The sequence below is a fragment of the Girardinichthys multiradiatus genome, chromosome 15 (genome assembly GCF_021462225.1).
Source record: "Girardinichthys multiradiatus isolate DD_20200921_A chromosome 15, DD_fGirMul_XY1, whole genome shotgun sequence".
Classification (NCBI taxonomy): domain Eukaryota; kingdom Metazoa; phylum Chordata; class Actinopteri; order Cyprinodontiformes; family Goodeidae; genus Girardinichthys; species Girardinichthys multiradiatus.
In genome coordinates, this window is record NC_061808.1 from 4,490,015 (window position 1) to 4,510,776 (window position 20,762).

The window sequence follows — 20,762 nt, forward strand, 5'->3', positions numbered from 1 at the left end:
TCTCCTCACTAAGATAGGACCTTCTGTGGTCACCTCACTCAGAGCCGCTCTTAGCAGAGAACTGAATCACCCTTAAGTTAGGAGTCCTTGCCAAAATGTTTTAGGCTAAAATAGAAGCTCTCTGAGAATCTTGTGAACATCGGCCTTGGAGATTAGAAGAAACTTCCTCTGGGTTAAGAGATTTTAATTCTTATAATGAAAACAATGATAGGATATGATTTAGATGACAACTTGTAATCCCTGGTGAAAAACCTTTAAGTCATCTTGACCCAACCTGCCAGAAGGAACAATGACTCACCTGCTATCCTGCTGGCTTAAACTCTTTACCATTATGGGAGTTTTATATTCCAACACTTTGGCAGCTCCATTCATTTCTGATTAGGGCAATGATTCAGATTATTTTAAAAATGTAAAATTATCCACAAGTAATATCTAATATTTTCTTTCTGACCAAATCTTTAGAGTCTTCTTCCTCCTACTAAATGATAACAATCACACAGCTGAATGCCTTTCAGATGGTGCGTTCAAAACTTCAGGAAATCACAGAAAGCTTCATCATACATTGGCTCCCAGTAAAGCCAGTTCAACAATGAAAATCAAGTCAGCTGATTCAGTACTAGATATCCAGTTTAAATAAGGATGATTTAATATAAGCATTGCTTCAGCCTATTTCTTTTTGGTTAGAATGACTGATTTATTTATTTTGAACTTATCAGATGTTTAATTTAAATGTATGTATCAACCAAATAAACTATTTATTCATTCATTCAAAATGGAACAGGATGAATTATGAATTACTCTCAGAACAGAATTACAAAAGTTTGTAATTGTTAACTTAATCAACACGGATATGTAATTTTAATAAAGAGAAATTAAAGCGGACATGTTTTCGTATCACCACTAGATGGCAGCAAACTAAACTTAATCCTATCAGAAACTTACCAAACATGTTCAGAAAAGCATCTCTATTGACTTATTGTTTCCGCAGACCACAGTGCTGCCTTCAGTTCTTTAAACATACTTTAAAAGCCACCATGTTACACAGCTTTGGTAAGAGGAGGAGGCTGCAGGTATGACTGCAGTTATTTCCATGCAACATTGTAATTCAAGTATTTTATTTAGTTTTAATATTTATATATCACATGTTTAATAAAGTAATTCACACCAAGATAATGCCACTTTAATCTCTAAAATTATATTTAATGAAAAACTGGTTCAAAAAGATTATTTTTATAAGTAGCTAAAAGCTAAACTACTGAGTCCACAGATGTCCAGCTCAGAATGAGACAGGTCCAGAGTCTGGGGGTCTCTCTGTGTTAAAAACACTCTTTAGCTCCTCTCAGTTGTCTGTCTTGCATCCTGCACAGTCAGCAAGCCCCGATCACATGACCTGAAGCACAGACTGCGTCTTAATATTTAGTGAAAATCCTCTCAAAAGCTCAGATCAGAATATGTGCAGAACAGAAGATAAAACTTCAGATAAAGTTTGTTCAGGTGTGCAGCTCAGTGATTTAAACCATAAACTAACAGCACCTGACTTTGGTTCTACTTTAATGGTAGAAAGTTCTATTTTAAAAGATGATGATAGGTTTATAGTACCATTATAAACATGTGTTTTAATGCACCACTCACTAAGTATTCATGTTGTACGCCTTTAGTTCAGTATGTGCAGCCAACATATTTTACAAATACAGCAAAGCTCTATCATAAGAGTAAATGTAAAATTCTGCTGAAAGATTCTTATCACCAAAATTCAACAGAAAAATTGCAACACAAGCTAGAAATGAATGCTGGCTGATGGTATCGCTGAAACTCAAACCCAACGGTCCACTTCCTGTAAACAGGTTCACTAAAAGTTTCCATATCTGGTTATTGTGGTTCAGTGATGTAGCTGTAGAGACCGCAGGGATCGATATCTGCCTCTCTCTTTATTTTAGCCCTAAAAGAAGAGGAAGTCACAGTTTCTTCATCCTGTTTGACCTGCAGCACACAAACCACAAACGGTTTCAGTTACGTTAGAAAGAGATTTCACTTGTAGGTATGTGGTTGTTTTTCAACCCGTGTGTAAAATATAACACGCACTTTAGTCTGGCCCACATTTATCTGATTTTTATGGGTTAGGATGTTGAAATAAAATATTGCTCCTCTGCACAAATAGGGAGAAATTGGAATCATACTATGTTACATTTAATAATGTCAAGTAAAAAGATGAATTCATTATATCTTCTGCTGGCAGCTTAGATGAAAATACTATCATTTACTGGAGCTACAAAATCAAACAAGCTAATTTAAACATGTGACTGTTATTCAGTTTCAATGAAGTTTATTTATATAGCGCCTATTCAGAACTCATCGTCTCACAGTGTCTTCATCCTGTCTGACCTGCAGCACACAAACCACAAACTGTTTTAGATCCATTTCAAAGAGTTCCCACTTGTAGCTTTGTTGAACATTATGGATGATGCCAGTCACCTCCTGCACACCATCATCAGTAACCAAAGGAGCCTGTTCAGTGACTGGCTGCTCCTTCCAGGTGTAGGACTAACGGATGGAAGAACTCATTGGTCACTCCTGCCATCAGACTGTACAACTCCTCAGGCAGTAGCAGTGCATATCTGCTTTCATTTTGGTATTTTATCTTTACTTTGCTATTTTTTGTTTGCTGCTGGAATGTAATAATAATCTATCTACAGTGAACTTGTGAAAGTATTCGGCCCCCTTGAACTTTTCAACCTCTTGCCACATTTCAGGCTTCAAACATAAAGATATAAAATTCAAATTTTTTGTGAAGAATCAACAACAAGTGGGACACAATCGTGAAGTGGAATGAAATTTATTGGATGTGTCAAACGTTTTTAACAAATAAAAAACTGAAAAGTGGGGCGTGCAATATTGTTCAGCCCCTTGCATTAATACTTTAGCGCTTGGGGTTTGTCTCTATCAGTTTTGCACATCGAGAGACTGAAATTCTTGCCCATTCTTCCTTGCAAAACAGCTTGAGCTCAGTGAGGTTGGATGGAGAGCGTTCGTGAACAGCAGTCTTGAGCTCTTTCCACAGATTCTTGGTTGGATTCAGGTCTGGACTTTGACTAGGCCCTTCCAACACCTGGATACGTTTATTTGTGAACCATTCCATTGTAGATTTGGCTTTATGTTTTGATCATTGTCTTGTTGGAAGATAAATCTCCGTCCCAGTCTCAGGTCTCTTGCAGACTCCAACAGGTTTTCTTCCAGAATGGTCCTGTATTTGGCCCCATCCATCTTCCCATCAATTTTGACCATCTTCCCTGTCCCTGCTGATGAAAAGCAGGCCCAAACCATGATGCTGCCACCACCATGTTTGACAGTGGGGATGGTGTGTTCAGGGTGACTTTCTTCTTGCCACTCTTCCATAAAGGCCAGAGTTGTGCAGTGTACGACTGATTGTTGTCCTATGGACAGACTCTCCCACCTCAGCTGTAGATCTCTGCAGTTCATCCAGAGTGATCATGGGCCTCTTGGCTGCATCTCTGATCAGTCTTCTCCTTGTTACAGATGAAAGTTTAGAGGGATGGCCGGGTCTTGGTTGATTTGCAGTGGTCTGATACTCCTTCCATTTCAATATGATTGCTTGCACAGTGCTCCTTGGGATGTTTAAAGCTTGGGAAATCGTTTTGTTTCCAAATCCTGCTTTAAACTTCTCCACAACAGTATCTCGGACCTGCCTGGTGTGTTCCTTGGTCTTCATGATGCTCTCTGCGCTTTGAACAGAACCCTGAGACTATCACAGAGCAGGTGCATTTATACGGAGACTTGATTACACAAAGGTAGATTCTATTTATCATCATCAGTCATTTGGGACAACATTGGATCATTCAGAGATCCTCACTGAACTTCTGGAGTGAGTTTGCTGCACTGAAAGTAAAGGGGCCGAATAATATTGCACGCCCCACTTTTCAGTTTTTTATTTGTTAATAAAGTTTGACACATCCAATAAATTTTATTCCACTTCATGATTGTGTCCCACTTGTTGATTCTTCACAAAAAATTAAAATTTTATATCTTTATGTTTGAAGCCTGAAATGTGGCAAAATGTTGAAAGGTTCAAGGGGGCCGAGTACTTTCACAAGGCTATCTATCTATCTATCTATCTATCTATATTTTAATGGTTTAAGATGTTGAAATAAAACAAAAACACTTCTAGGTTGAAATAAGAACAAAAATGGTACATTTAACAATGTCAAGTGAAAATGAATTCACTCAACCATCTACCTGCAGCTTAGATGAAATTAGTATCATTTATTGGTGTCACAAAATCAAATAACATATAAATTTAAATATGGGACTGTTATAAAATTGCAATGCTTATTGGTCTCTTACCTTTATCTTCTGATCGGTTTCATGATTAAAATGGTCAACATTGGCATAGATCGGGTTGTTTTGCATCCCAGCCTGAGAACAAACAAACAGTATACCTTTATTTGCTGTTACAGTAGATAAAGAGATGCATTATGTCTTCTGCCAAGGAGTCTACAGAGCAACATGTTGGATAGTTGGCTGCCATGCCTACAGTTCATACTGGGCAGCTTCTTGTGATATGACCCCAGTGAGGAGCTGTTCTAACTGCATCACTTTGTTCAGGCAGTTTGGTCCATGTTCTGAAACACAGCGTGAAATTGAACCAAACTTACCAAATAAAAAGGTGTAATTTTTTTAACAGTCCCCACCCTATCAAATCAAGTTCTCTGGTATGGTGTCATATTACTGCCAAAAATCTGAAAGCAAAAAAATTGATCTCAACTAACAGGATTTCGATCCACGAGCAAACAGGACGTCTCTGCTCTCGCACAACGAGAAAAACCCTGTTCACTCACGTGATTTTGGCAGTGGGTAGGCGGATCCAGTCGGCATCATATTGCTACACATGATGGGTAAAGTCCCTGTCCTCTGTGATTGGCCATCAGAAGAGGAAGAACAATGGTGCGTTCCATTTGTACTTCGAAGTCGGACTTTTTCATACTAGTCAGTGTTCAGAAGACAAGATGTTCCAACGCATTGTTTATATGCACAAAATACCACGTAAAGCAAGTGGTATCATTGTTATTGTTGTAAGACAGCCATTACAGTTTCTAGCAATACGAACAAAAACAAGCAGGAAACTGGAACGCCACAACTCAAGCATGACGTTTGCTACGACTTCCCAGTTCTGAGGTTAATGGAACTCAGCACAATCAGTGGTAGTGGGAAAACCAGGACAGCTTCATGGCAGACCATCAAGATGTAAGTTACATATGTCTCACACTGGATTTTATCTGTGCATATTGGGTGTAACACAGCTTATCATTTCCTAAGCTCGACATTTAAGGTAAGGTAAGTTTATTTATATAGCGCTTTTCAGCAACGAGACTCAAAGCGCTGTACATACAATTACAATACAATCACAAAGCAAATAAACACAGATACAGACACAGAAAAACATATCAAATGATAAAATCAAACAACAGAGGTAATTTAAAATAGTAAAATAAAATAAAGAGAATAGAATGATGGACAAGAAAATGAAAGGAAAATTGGACTGAAAACGCAACTAATCCTGCCTAGATGGCCTAGTCAAAGGCCACTCTAAACAAATAAGTTTTTAATCTTGATTTAAAGCAACTTAGGGTTTCGGCGCTTTTACAGTTTTCTGGCAGTTTATTCCAGATTAGTGGAGCATAAGAACTAAAAGCTGCTTCTCCATGTTTGGTTCTGGTTCTGGTTCTGCAGAGTAGATTTGAGCGAGATGACCTGAGAGGTCTGGGTGGTTGATACACTGACAACAAGTCTGTAATGTATTTTGGTGCTAAGCCATTCAGTGATTTATAGACTAACAGAAGTATTTTAAAGTCTATTTCTCTGAGCTACAGGGAACCAGTGTAGGGACTTTACAACCGGGCCGATGTGCTCCACTTTCTTAGTTCTAGTGAGGATGCGGGCAGCAGCGTTCTGGATCAACTGCAGCTGTCTGATGGACATTTTAGGCAGACCTGTGAAAACACCGTTGCAGTAATCAATTCTACTAAAGATGAACGCCTAAATTAGTTTTACAAGGTCCTGCTGAGACATTAGTCCTTTAATCCTGGAGATGTTCTTTAGGTGATAGAAGGCTGACCTTGTTACTGTCTTTATGTGCCTCTGAAGGTTCAGGTCTGAGTCCATCACTACACCCAGGTTTCCAGCCTGACTGGTGGTTTCTAGCTGTATTAAATTAAGTTGTGTGCTAACTTTTAAACGCTCTTCCTTTGGTCCAAAGATTATTATTTCAGTTTTGTTTTGATTCAGCTGAAGAAGATTCTGGCCCATCCATGCATTGATTTCTTCTAAGCATTTACCCAGCGCTTGAATGGGTTCATGGTCACCTGGTGACATCGTCACATATAGCTGTGTGTCGTCTGCATAGTTATGATAACTTACGTTGTTGTTTATTAAAATCTGAGTTAGGGGGAGCATGTAGATATTGAATAGGAGTGGCCCTAAGATGGACCCTTGGGGAACGCCACATGTGATTTTTGTGCTCTCTGATGTAAAGTTACCTACTGACACAAAAAAGTCCCTGTCCTTCAAGTAGGACTTAAACCAGTTGAGTGCTGTACCAGAAAGGCCGACCCAGTTTTTCAAGCGCTCTAATAAAATGGAGTGATCAACAGTGTCAAATGCTGCACTAAGGTCCAATAATACCAGCACTGTGGTTCTTCCACAGTCTGCATTTATACGGATGTCATTGAACACCTTGACAAGAGCAGTCTCTGTACTGTGGTGAGCAGGAAGCCTGACTGGAAGACATCGAAGCGGTTGGTTGTTGTTCTTAAATTCAAAGGGTGATAAGGTTTGTCTGACATGCAAAGGCAGATTATTTTACATCTTTGGGGCAGCTACCGTGAAAGTGGGGTTAGTTTTTGCCACATTAAGAAGCTGCTGATCAGCAGAACTTGGGGAGCGGGCAGGTATATGTGGTTGTAGGAGTTCAGAGGTAAGGGGGGACCAGTCCATTAAGAGATTTAAAAGCAAATAAAAGATTTAAAACAGATCCTGAAATGTACAGGTAGCCATTGAAGTGAAATAAAAATGGGGGTAATGTGCTCAGACTTTCTTGTTCCAGTTACAAGCCATGCTGCAGCATTTTGCACAACCTTCAGGCGCTTAGCAGACGCATTGCTAACCCCAAAATAAAGGGTTTTGCAGTAATCCAGCCCGGTGTGAAAAATGCATGGATTACGGTTTCGAAAAGCTGTCTTGATAGAATGGGCTTTTTTTGGGCTCACTGCCTCAAATGGAAAAATCTAGATCTCACAACAGCATTTATCTGGCTCTCAAGTTTTAGATGTGGATCCATCTTAACTCCTAGATTTGTAATGATCGGCCGAACATACTGAGCCAAATTCTCAAGATCTATGGTAGGAGTCTCAGATGTGCCACCAAAAACCATCACTTCTGTTTTTTTTCTCGTTCAAGTGTAGAAAGTTTAAAGCCATCCAGGTCTTTATGTCTTTCAGACATTTTAACAGAGAATCTAGTGAGTAACCCTTGTCCTTTTTAAGAGGGACATAAATCTAGGAGTCATCTGCATAACAGTGAAAATAAAGCCGAGGGTAGCTGATACAGAGAAGGGGACCTAACACCGAACCTTGTGGGACCCCATATTGAAGAGAAGCAGCAGATGATACAAACTTGCTAAGTTTGACAGAGAAAGTTCGCTCTGCCAAATAAGATCTCAACCCCTGCAATGCATTACTTCTAACACCTACCAACTGTTCTAAACGAGAAATTAAAATTGTATGATCCACTGTGTCAAAGGCAGCAGTGAGATCAAGAAGCACAATGATAACACGTTCACCTAAATCAGTTGCTAAAAGCACATCATTAAAAACTCTTAAAAAACAGCAGATTTAGTACTGTCAAAGCTTTAAAGCCAGACTAAAACATCTCTAAAATAGCACGTTCTTTTTAAAATGCCATTAATTGCTGTAAACTATCTTTTTAAGAATTTTTGACATGAAAGGAAGTTTTGTAATTTTCAATAGTATGAGGATCGAGAGCAGATTTCTTAGGTAAAGGTTGAATTACTGCCTGTTTAAAAATGTTAGGAACAATACTGGAGGACAAGATACTATTTATAATTGAGTGTACAACTGGTGGCATAGTGGGGAAGACCTCTTTAAAAGAAATCGAGGAGGGATCCTGAGGGTTGTAAACAAGGACAACATCTTGTAAAGAAAGCAAAGAAACTGGCTCAAACTTGTCAAAGACCGCTGAGCAGATGGCGGGGACAGATGGGTCTTGAACAGAGTGGGAGATCTGAGCTTTCAGATATGATATTTTATCAATAAAGAAGTAAAGGAATTATTCACAAGTTGCCTGAGGAGCATTTAGGACCAGCTTAATAGTTTTAAAACATAGGGCTTGTGACAATTTGCCAGAATAACAGCAGAAAAGTGTTTTTTCCTAGCATCCGTAACAGTTTTCTCATAGGAACTCCAGTTGTGTTTTAAAATTTCGTATGACACCTGAAGTTTATCCTTCTTCCATTTACAGGTCCTTCTCAAAATATTAGCATATTGTGATAAAGTTCATTATTTTCCATAATGTCATGATGAAAATTTAACATTCATATATTTTAGATTCATTGCACACTAACTGAAATATTTCAGGTCTTTTATTGTCTTAATACGGATGATTTTGGCATACGGCTCATGAAAACCCAAAATTCCTATCTCACAAAATTTGCATCTCATTAAAAGGGTCTCTAAACGAGCTATGAACCTAATCATCTGAATCAACGAGTTAACTCTAAACACCTGCAAAAGATTCCTGAGGCCTTTAAAACTCCCAGCCTGGTTCATCACTCAAAACCCCAATCATGGGTAAGACTGCCAACCTGACTGCTGTCCAGAAGGCCACTATTGACACCCTCAAGCAAGAGGGTAAGACACAGAAAGAAATTTCTGAACGAATAGGCTGTTCCCAGAGTGCTGTATCACGGCACCTCAGTGGGAAGTCTGTGGGAAGGAAAAAGTGTGGCAGAAAACGCTGCACAACGAGAAGAGGTGACCGGACCCTGAGGAAGATTGTGGAGAAGGGCCGATTCCAGACCTTGGGGGACCTGTGGAAGCAGTGGACTGAGTCTGGAGTAGAAACATCCAGAGCCACCGTGCACAGGCGTGTGCAGGAAATGGGCTACAGGTGCCGCATTCCCCAGGTCAAGCCACTTTTGAACCAGAAACTGCGGCAGAAGCGCCTGACCTGGGCTACAGAGAAGCAGCACTGGACTGTTGCTCAGTGGTCCAAAGTACTTTTTTTGGATGAAAGCAAATTCTGCATGTCATTCGGAAATCAAGGTGCCAGAGTCTGGAGGAAGACTGGGGAGAAGGAAATGCCAAAATGCCAGAAGTCCAGTGTCAAGTACCCACAGTCAGTGATGGTCTGGGGTGCCGTGTCAGCTGCTGGTGTTGGTCCACTGTGTTTTATCAAGGGCAGGGTCAATGCAGCTAGCTATCAGGAGATTTTGGAGCACTTCATGCTTCCATCTGCTGAAAAGCTTTATGGAGATGAAGATTTCATTTTTCAGCACGACCTGGCACCTGCTCACAGTGCCAAAACCACTGGTAAATGGTTTACTGACCATGGTATAACTGTGCTCAATTGGCCTGCCAACTCTCCTGACCTGAACCCCATAGAGAATCTGTGGGATATTGTGAAGAGAACGTTGAGAGACTCAAGACCCAACACTCTGGATGAGCTAAAGGCCGCTATCGAAGCATCCTGGGCCTCCATAAGACCTCAGCAGTGCCACAGGCTGATTGCCTCCATGCCACGCCGCATTGAAGCAGTCATTTCTGCCAAAGGATTCCCGACCAAGTATTGAGTGCATAACTGTACATGATTATTTGAAGGTTGACGTTTTTTGTATTAAAAACACTTTTCTTTTATTGGTCGGATGAAATATGCTAATTCTGTGAGATAGGAATTTTGGGTTTTCATGAGCTGTATGCCAAAATCATCCGTATTAAGACAATAAAAGACCTGAAATATTTCAGTTAGTGTGCAATGAATCTAAAATATATGAATTTTAAATTTTCATCATTACATTATGGAAAATAATAAACTTTATCACAATATGCTAATATTTTGAGAAGGACCTGTATATGGTGTGACTGAGACAATGACACATTAACTCCATGTTGTGTGACAAGTTTCTGTTGCCTGATTATGGATCTGTCTGTCTAACTCCAAAGGGATTTTAGGCCGTCACTGTGAATAAATTCAGTTATTTTTGGTTTTCCTTCATCATAAATGTAGAACCAGGTGAAAATAACCTCATCTGTTTTAATGAATTTATCAGAACAGGTAAAAAAAAGCAGACGTGCAAACAGATACAATATGAAAAAAAAAAATTGTATGAACTGTATTTGATGTGATGAAGGTCAGCTGAGTGTGGCAGCAGCAGAACGTTCTTCATAATTTTCATAGTTCACTGTCGTCATCAACAGCATCATGAACCTGTGAGATACAACCAAACATTAACTGCATAATAAAGTTATAGAAACACACTGAACATTTAAAGAGATATTTCAAAGCATCACAAATGTTACAACAGAGAAAATCCTTCATAGCAGCTCATCTGTTTGTTACTCAGGTAAAAGAACAGTTTTACACAATTTAACATCAATAAATCTTCTTTAAGATAAAATTAACTGAAAAAATACAGTGAAACATATTTTAATCTCATTCAGGATTTAAGATATTTTGATTATTTTTATCATTCAAACAAAAACCCACAAACAGAGATTCTTATTCCATTAAGAACATTCTAACTGTACAAAGAAAGGACCCAACTGGGCTTTGAACCCAAAACCTTCTTGCTGCAGCAGCTTGTAAATCTGTGAACAAACATCATCTCAGCAGAGAGTAGAAGGTGAAACGTTTTAATGCAATACTGTTTAAATAATGTTTGAAACTGGAAACTTAAAGTTGGAGGAAACAGGTTTGACATTTAGAATCTATATGTAAAAGATCTATGAAGGTATTTTTCATCTTTGATTGTTTCACTTACATTAATGTCTTTCTGTGGCTTTTTGCTTCCTGGGATGGAAAGGAAGATGAAGAGATTAACATCACAGTTCTGTCAATCTGCTCCATTGTAGTTCAGTTTCCTCACCTCTGGTTCTGATGATACCAACAGTGATTCCAACCATCAGGATCAGTCCTGTGATCCTCAGAGTCAACATGATGAAGCTCAGAGGAGACCAGTCTGTGAAACCTGTGGATGAGAACGTGCAGAGAAGAAGAAAACATGTTTAACATGATGGTGGATTGTACATCAAAATCAACAGCATCTTCTCTCCAACACATTATGGCAGATATGTAACATGTTTTTATCTTCACACATTAAAAAATGGGCAGTAAATTGAGATGTTTCAAATGTAGGAACCAGCTGGAGATCATTCAACAGTCAGTGTCCTACTTGGTGGAGATGAAGAAGTTTAGCTGCTATTTGAACTTTAAACCTTGATCTCCAGGAAAACTGCTGCCTGGGACATGAGGAGCTGCAGCAGGTCTCAAACTAACTCCTCTTCAAACTAATAAAACATTCAAACCCATCGCCTCTAAGAAGATGAGAAAAAAGGGTCAAATATAATTTTAAACAAAAAAGGGAGAGAATCCTTAGTGCTTATTCAGTCAGTCAGTCATTTTCTACCAGTTATTCCATAGTGGGTCACGGGGAAGCTGGTGCCTATCTCCAGCAGTCTACGGACGAGAGGCGGGGTCACCCTGGACAGGTCGCCAGTCCATCGCAGGGCAACACACAAAAAACCACACACACACTCATTCACACACCTAAGGGAAATTAAGAGACCAATTAACCTAACAGTCAAGTCTTTGGACTGTGGGAGGAAGCCGGAGTACCCGGTGAGAACCCACGCATGCACGGGAAGAACATGCAAACTCCATGCAGAAAGACCCCTGGCTGGGAATCAAACCCAGGACCTTCTTGCTGCACGGCAACAGTGCTACCAACTGTTCCACCATGCAGCCCTGAATTTCATATATTTGCTTTATTTTCTCTTGCTAGCTCACTCTGGGTTAAAGGCCAAAGAGAAAAAATTTGTTTTTAAACGGATTTTAAAAACAGCAAGGGAGGGAGCCTGTCTGACATTCAGGGGCAGCTCATTCCACCATTTAGGAGCCCAAACTGCAAAGGCCCTGTCTCCTCTGGTTTTATAGACAGTCTTCGGAATATCAGGCTGAGAATAAAAGTCTATTTTCCACGTAGGAACAAGTCTTATAATGAACATGTTGAGGTAAAACATGAACAGAACAGATACTTCCTTCCTTCAAATAGACCCTCTGCCCTCAGATTTTAGAAAAGATGCAGGAAGATTTAATATGTCTGTTAATTAGCTGATAGTAAGATATGAACGAGAAGTTTTAGCTTACAATAACTTAAGTCCCCTTTTCTTTCATATGGTTTGTCTCAGTGTTTCTAAGCAACAGCAGATAATAAAAAAGATTTTTAACCTTGTTTGTCCAGAATAAAAACCAAATCAAGCACTTTTTATTTTAGGTGGAAAACTGGTTTAGAAAATATTGTTCAATCTATCTGAAATGAGAAGTGATATTCACTTAAAGGACTTTTATATAGAATATGGTCACGTATAATTGTGGTAATTCCTGCTTTTATTCTTATTCACTCAGTAAATAAAGTGATCATACCTTTAAACACAGCTGTGTAGTGAGCTTCTACCTTCACGCTGTTCTCTACAACAAACCGGCAGGTGTATGTTCTGTTGGTGCCACTCTGATGCTGCACAGTTAGAGAGGAAGCACATCTCCTTGGTCCTAACTTGAACCCAACACCTTCACCAGTCAGCCCAGTTCCTGTCTCATCCACCCAGAGGAGGCTGTTCTTTGGACACGGATCCAACCCACTGTATCTCTCCAGAGAACAGTTTAATGTGACATCTCCATCCTTTGTTGGATCATCCTCTGGTGGAGATGGAGAGACTGGAAGAAAAATAAAAACTGTTGTCTCAGTCTGAAAGATGCAGAAGTAACTTTCTCTAAAACTCTAAAAAATACAACTTTATCTCAGGCTGCGAAGAGTAGAATAAAAAATAAGAAAGAATTACAAATAACCTCTTTGATGAAACATTAGATGTTGTCTACATGTTACTTGGTGATTGATCTGCAGTAATATTACAGATCTGATCAGGTATTCATCAGCATGATGGAACAAATCAAGAAATCTTTACAAATGAATGTAAAAGATAGAGGTTTGATCAAACCATTGAACCACACACAATACAAGATAAACTAATTGAATCTAAACAGCCTCACAGCAGCTCAGCACAACGTTCATTCTGATGAACCTACTTCCTGATGTCAGCTGATGTCGGGTCCTAAAAGCTCAGCCCCACATTTAGCTCAACCAGGAAGCAGCAGTCACCCAACAAAGATAACTCAACAAAAACACAGTTGGGGGCAGAAATAAAATTTAAAAACCACATTGTGAGTTTCATTTGATCATTGTTAGGTATAAATAATCATTAATTAAATGAAAATACCTGTTTAATATCAGATAATTGACTATATAGTTAAACCAAGTTTTTGGACTGTATTGCTCGATTGAAGCCATTGTAACATTTATGATTATTGATTATAAAAACTTATCAAAATATTTTAATTAAAAATCATAGTTTAGAACAAATAAATTCTGACCAAAAAATCATTTCTTACAAATAAAGATCAGAGATACACTCTGGTGGTGTGATTATAGGGCTCACAGCACTTAATTACATCTAGTTAATTATAATTAATAATTATTAACCAAAACCACACCAAATGTCACTATGTTATCAACCGCTTGACCAAATGGTGGAATTCTAACCTTATCTTGACAGATAATTACTCTTCCACAAAATAAACATAATTGCTGTCTTTTTATCTGTGTGAACATTTATTAAACCAATAGTCCCTCTTACAGCTAAACTATTCTGGTCCAACAACGTTCACCTAACTAAATATGCACTATTCTACGAAAAGGCTCACACTAATAATCAAAAATAAGGATGTGTGCTGAGGGTAGATGAAGATCAGAACAACAGTTGGACAAATGAGAATAACAACAATTTGGATTAACTTGGAAAGATGATGAAAAACCACGACGCTGTGAAGCCTTTCTCCGTGTGGGCGTCTCGTCAGCAGCTATCAGCTGGTACAATGGTAGTGCCACGCCCCTTAGCCACTATCAGCCGATAGCCCCAAATCTCAAACAAAGGTTGTAAAAGTCTGAGGCTCGGTGGAAAAACCCCAAGGGTGATGAAATGATGGGACGAACAATGGAGTGGCCAGGACACGAGGTCCAGACTGCAGTCTGTTTCAAATAAAAAACCTCCAAAGTTCAGCTTTAACTCCTGGCTGATTGGCAATCAGCAGGACGAACGCATCCAACTTGAGCAACCACTCGTTGCGCTTCCACAGTATTCAGACAGTAAATCCAACTAGTTCAGCATAAACACTTCAATCCATATTTCATGCAACAAGTTAATACCTGAGATTAACTAATGGTGATCCTAATTCACCTTAACTATGCCTCACCCTGCCCAGACCTCTAAATACACCTACCGATTTAATATAAAAAGAACAAAATTACTTTGAGGATTTCTTCTCTTGACCGCTTGAGGATGGGCCGTGGATCTGAAAAAAAGAACCAGAGTGTCACGGGTCCGTGATCAACTCAAAAACGGTCAACTTCTAATCCGTCCAAAACGGGGAAAATATTAGAAACCGTTACAGTCGACTAAAAAAAAAGGAGGGAAAGTCGTCTCCTTGGGAACAAACCTCTGTGGGTTTCACCTGTTCCTGGGTTGCGTCGGACGGTTTTCGATTGGGGAATATGAATCTTCTGATCTTCTTGTATCAGACAGATTTCCAGCTTTCAAGCTCTTCCAGGAATGGCCGTGTGGAGGAAAAGTAAGCCCGCCGGCGAGCTTCTATTTCTGCAGAGATTGTCCCCTTACATCGTAAACCATGACTTGGAAATGGCGGCTAAAAGTTTGTTTCCTCAGATTTTTATAAACTCTAAAGACATCAGAGCTCCGACGACCGTTGCTGCGGCGCATGTCGAGCTGCGCAGCTCAGTCGTCCATTAGACACAAAATGGATGACCCAACACCATCACACAGTGCTGAATAAATGATTGTTTCTCACTCTGACAGAACAACATTTTAACTTCTGACTGCATCAAATATTCATCAGATATTCATCATAACTGTTGATGTCAGAAACATCTGTCCAACACAAGTATTTCACAATGTTAGTCAGAAGGAAAAAGTCTGACTGTGTCAAATCTTTCAAGTCTACATACTCACTGGTCAAAACACTCAGAAGCAGACTGCCATCTACGGTGGTTCCTGAACCAGGTCGACAGGTGTAACGTCCAGCATCCTCAGCAGTGATGTTGTTGATGATCAGAGAGCAGTTACTGTCCACATTTAACCTGGCAGCTCGAGGTGAACTCTCAACAACTTTTCCATCCTCAACATCCAATGGAAAGTTTGTGCTTGGATCTCTGAGGTAAAACCAGTTAACAATGGAGCACGAGTAAGAAGATGAAGGACTTCTACAAGGTAGAACAACATCATCTCCAGCTCTGTGATAGAGATGAAGTTCTCCTCCACTGGTCCCTGCAGCAGAGACAAAGACACAATATAGTTTTACACATTCATCCTCCACAAACACAATCATGAAGGTAAAATTAAATATGTTGTTATTTATTTATTTTATATTACCGTAATTTCCATATTTGCATCATTTTTTTAAAACTTTTTTTTCATATCATAAGTGATTAACATTTTAACCCCCGTCAGGTTAGAAGTTTGAGATAAATAAAGAAAACAGATCTTTGCCTTGAAACTGAAGCACAACAATCAGAACAAGAACCAGAACTAATATCTCGTTTTCTAGTAGCTGCTGAACACTAAGAGACTTTTCTCTGCTGCTGATCTGAAAGTACTGATATTTCTTCTTTGTGGCTGAATTAAAGAATGAAAACATCTTCAAACCAACACTCGCCACGTATTCTGTCATTTTGCTCTCGTCACACTTGTGTTTTTTTAGAAACTGAAGGAAAACCACAAACAACAGGAACTAGTTGCACAAACTTTAGTCAGAAACGAACAAAAAACTACATTTAACTCATTCTCTTTGTAACACTCAGATCAACTATAGTAAGCTATGTTTTAGCTGAAAGACCTGCTTGTAAAGAAACAGGTGATTATTAAAGTTTTATTTCAATCTGAAAAGACTCAAAGAAAGGGATGGCAATTAGAAAAGTTTTAATGATGAGAAATTACATGGTTATTTCTTTGGTGCTCAGACCTGGGAGGAAGACATGAATGCTGAGAATAACATGAGCTAAGATGATCATTTATAAGGCTTAGATTTAGAGATGTCTTCCCCCCAAAATAAGGGCCGAGGCCTAATTAAGTACTAAAGGGGGCATCTAACAGGAAAGTAGAATGAAATAAGAAAGGAAGAGAGAAGCGAAAGCCGCGGGAAAGATTAAAGCAGAGAAAATAAGTTTGTAAATAAGCTATAAAGCAAGGAAAATAATAGAGAAGCAAAGAAGATGATGGGTATGCGAGAGGGGCAGCGGGAGCCGGTGAGGAGGCAGGGCTACCTCGGTGACGCTTAGCAGGAGAAGTGCAGGAGTTCTTAATGGGCTTCCACTTGCCAGAGCTGAGACAAGGAAGAAATGAGCCATGAAGCGAGGCGAGCGCTCCTACGAGCGGTAGGGGAGGAAGGATTATGAGAGTCTGTTACGAACAGTGCGAGGAGGCGTCGAAGTCGTAGATGAGCTCAGCTGACAAGCGAGGATGAACACAGCTGAAGGTCCTTTAAAAGCAAGGCGTCGGAAGGTGTTTGGATGGAGAACTAGACGGACAGGATGCTGATTGGAAGGCCGGGAGACGCACAGAAGAGTCCTTGGAAGGTGGAGGCGGTGAAGGTGAGTCTTTCATTCTGAATTTTTGTTTAAACTCCATTTGAACTTTAAACCTTGATCTCCAGGAAAACTGCTGCCTGGGACACGAGGAGCTGCAGCAGGTCTCAAACTAACTCCTCTTCAAACTAATAAAACGTTCAAACCCATCGTCTCTAACAAGATGAGAAAAAAGGGTCAAATTTAATTTTTAACAAAAAAGGGAGAGAATCCTTAGTGCTTATTCAGTCAGTCAGTCATTTTCCATCAGTTATTCCATAGTGGGTCACGGGGAAGCTGGTGCCTATCTCCAGCAGTCTACGGGTGAGAGGCGGGGTCACCCTGGACAGGTCGCCAGTCCATCGCAGGGCAACACACAAAAAACCACGCACACACTCATTCATACACCTAAGGGAAATTAAGAGAGACCAATTAACCTAACAGTCATGTCTTTGGACTGTGGGAGGAAGCCGGAGTACCCGGTGAGAACCCACGCATGCACGGGAAGAACATGCAAACTCCATGCTGAAAGACCCCTGGCCGGGAATTGAACCCAGGACCTTCTTGCTGCACGGCAACAGTGCTACCAACTGTTCCACCGTGCAGCCCTGAATTTCCAATATCTGCGTTATTTTCTCTTGTGTCTAGAAGATGAAAAAAAATACTTTTTATCACTTCCTTGTGATTGCACGTTGCAGCAATAAAACAGAAACTGTACTTTCAAACAAAAACAAATCAGCCTAAATCGATTAAAAATGGAAAAAGATTAAATGTGTATTTTTTTTAAGATCCACAAAGTTAATTTGTGTAAAGAAATCCAAATTTCTAACCTTTAAAATATTTTGGATTGATTGATTTTATTGCAGACTCATATCTTACCACTTTATTGCTAAAGCACTTGAAAAACAACATAACATTTGACCAAAGTGCTGAACACAATTACACGACGAACAGGAATAAAACAGAAAAACAATTATAAGCAAATACAACAGATACATAGAAAAGGTAAAACATTAAAACAGTGATGCTAGCTCACTCTGGGTTAAAGGCCAAAGAGAAAAAATTTGTTTTTAAACGGATTTTAAAAACAGCAAGGGAGGGAGCCTGCCTGACATTCAGGGGCAGCTCATTCCACCATTTAGGAGCCCAAACTGCAAAGGCCCTGTCTCCTCTGGTTTTATAGACTGTCTTCGGAAAATCAGGCTGAGAATAGAAGTCTATTTTCCACGTAGGAACAACAAGTCTTATAATGAACATGTTGAGGTAAAACATGAACAAAACAGATACGTCCTTCCTTTAAATAGACCCTCTGCCCTCAGATTTTAGAAAAGATGCGGGAAGGTTTAATATGTGTGTTAATTAGCTGATAGTAAGAAATGAACGAGAAGTTTTAGCTTACAATAACTTAAGTCCCCTTTTCTTTCATATGGTTTGTCTGTGTTTCTAAGCTACAGCAGATAATAAAAAATGATTTTTAACCTTGTTTGTTCAGAATAAAAACCAAATCAAGCACTTTTTATTTAGGTGGAAAACTGGTTTAGAAAATATTGTCCAATCTATCTGAAATGAGAAGTGATATTCACTTAAAGGACTTTTATATAGAATATGGTCACATATAAATGTGGTAATTCCTGCTTTTATTCTTATTCACTCAGTAAATAAAGTGATCATACCTTTAAACACAGCTGTGTAGTGAGCTTCTACCTTCACGCTGTTCTCTACAACAAACCGGCAGGTGTATGTTCTGCTGGTGCCACTCTGATGCTGCACAGTTAGAGAGGAAGCACATCTCCTTGGTTCTAACTTGAACCCAACACCTTCACCAGTCAGCCCAGTTTCTGTCTCATCCACCCAGAGGAGGCTGTTCTCTGGACACGGATCCAACCCACTGTATCTCTCCAGAGAACAGTTTAATGTGACATCTCCATCCTTTGTTGGATCATCCTCTGGTGGAGATGGAGAGACTGGAAGAAAAATAAAAACTGTCGTCTCAGTCTGAAAGATGCAGAAGTAACTTTCTCTAAAACTCTAAAAAATACAACTTTATCTCAGGCTGTGAAGAGTAGAATAAAAAATAATAAAGATTTACAAATAACCTCTTTGATGAAACATTAGATGTTGTCTACATGTTACTTGGTGATTGATCTGCAGTAATATTGCAGATCTGAGCAGGTATTCATCAGCATGATGGAACAAATCAAGAAATCTTTACAAATGAATGTAAAAGATAGAGGTTTGATCAAACCATTGAACCACACACAATACAAGATAAACTAATTGAATCTAAACAGCCTCACAGCAGCTCAGCACAACGTTCATTCTGATGAACCTACTTCCTGATGTCAGCTGATGTCAGGTCCTAAAAGCTCAGCCCCACCTTTAGCTCAACCAGGAAGCAGCAGACACCCAACAAAGATAACTCAACAAAAACACAGTTGGGGGCAGAAATAAAATTTAAAAACCACATTGTGAGTTTCATTTGATCATTGTTAGGTATAAATAATAATTAATTAAATGAAAATACCTGTTTAATATCAGATAATTGACAGTATAGTTAAACCAAGTGTGTGGACTGTAATGTTTGATTGAAGCCATTGTAACATTTATGATTATTGATTATAAAAACTTATCAAAATATTTTAATTAAAAATCATAATTTAAGACAAATAAATTCTGACCAAAAATCATTTCTTACAAATAAAGATCAGAGATACACTCTGGTGGTGTGATTATAGGGCTCACAGCACTTAATTACATCTAGTTAATTATAATTAATAATTATTAATCAAAACCACACCAAATATCACTATGTTATCAACCGCTTGACCAAATGGTGGAATTCTAACCATATTCAATTCAATTCAGTTTTATTTATATAGCGCCAATTCACAACACATGTTGTCTCAAGGCACTTCACAACAGTCAGGTTCATACATTCCAATTAATACTAACAGTTGAACAATGCAGTCAGATTTAGCTTTTCATTCAAATTGGATAAAAAGTTTTTCTATCTAAGGAAACCCAGGGGATTGCATCCAGTCAGTGACTTGCAGCATTCAATCCTCCTGGATGAGCATGTAGAGACCGTGGACAGTCACTGGCGTTGACTTTGCAGCAATCCCTCATACTGAGCATGCATGTAGCGACAGTGGAGAGGAAAAACTCCCTTTTAACAGGAAGAAACCACCAGCAGAACCAGAACCAGGCTCAGTGTGAGCGGCCATCTGCCACGACCGACTGGGGGTTTGAGAGTACAGAGCAGAGACACAAAAAGAACAAAGAAGCACTGATCCAGGAGTACTTTCTATGGGAAGGAAAAGTAAATGTTAATAGATTTAGCTCCTTTAATCGTTTCAACTAGAAAGAAAGAACAGATCAACTCTGAGCCAGTTTTCAAGGTTAGAGACTGAAAGAGAGCACATAGAGTTTGTTACAGTTAAGCTCAGTCAATCGCCATGTCTAGGTGAGAGAAAGGGTTACACACTGAAAGACAGGGCCATGTGGATCATCGGTAGAGGGTGAGCATTAAGTTGTTGCCAGCAGAAGCTCGGACGATTCCCCTCTCCAGAAAGGTGTCACAGGTAGACACAGAGCCAGGTGAGGTGTAGCTTCTAGGAAGAGAATAGAGAGAACAAGGTTAAAAGCTGAAATAACAGCAAATAATGCAAAATTGGAGAGTAGTGTGAGAATGTAGCGAAGAGGGTGAAAGTGGTCGTTATGTCCTCCAGCAGCCTAAGCCTATAGCAGCATAACTACACAGATAGTT

The 20,762-nt window shown here is 39.3% G+C and overlaps 1 protein-coding gene and 1 long non-coding RNA gene across 3 annotated transcripts in view; both read right to left on the reverse strand.

Annotated features, from left to right (window-relative positions):
• Window positions 1-20,762, reverse strand: part of LOC124881732 (titin-like) — a 144,177-nt gene that overhangs the window by 103,315 nt on the left and 20,100 nt on the right. The window contains exons 5-7 of one of the 2 annotated variants that reach the window (XM_047387484.1): window positions 18,670-18,960; window positions 15,387-15,701; window positions 12,730-13,020 (exon numbers count right to left, since the gene is read on the reverse strand). In XM_047387484.1, the coding sequence (XP_047243440.1) occupies window positions 12,730-13,020; window positions 15,387-15,701; window positions 18,670-18,960 (897 nt within the window). The remainder of the gene's footprint in view (window positions 1-12,729; window positions 13,021-15,386; window positions 15,702-18,669; window positions 18,961-20,762) is intronic. The other variant, XM_047387485.1, reaches the window with a different exon arrangement.
• LOC124881734 lies at window positions 1,099-5,026 on the reverse strand. Its single transcript, XR_007041727.1, has 2 exons — window positions 4,360-5,026; window positions 1,099-1,980 (listed from the first exon to the last, which is right to left on the reverse strand). It is a non-coding gene; the product is annotated as an uncharacterized LOC124881734 (long non-coding RNA).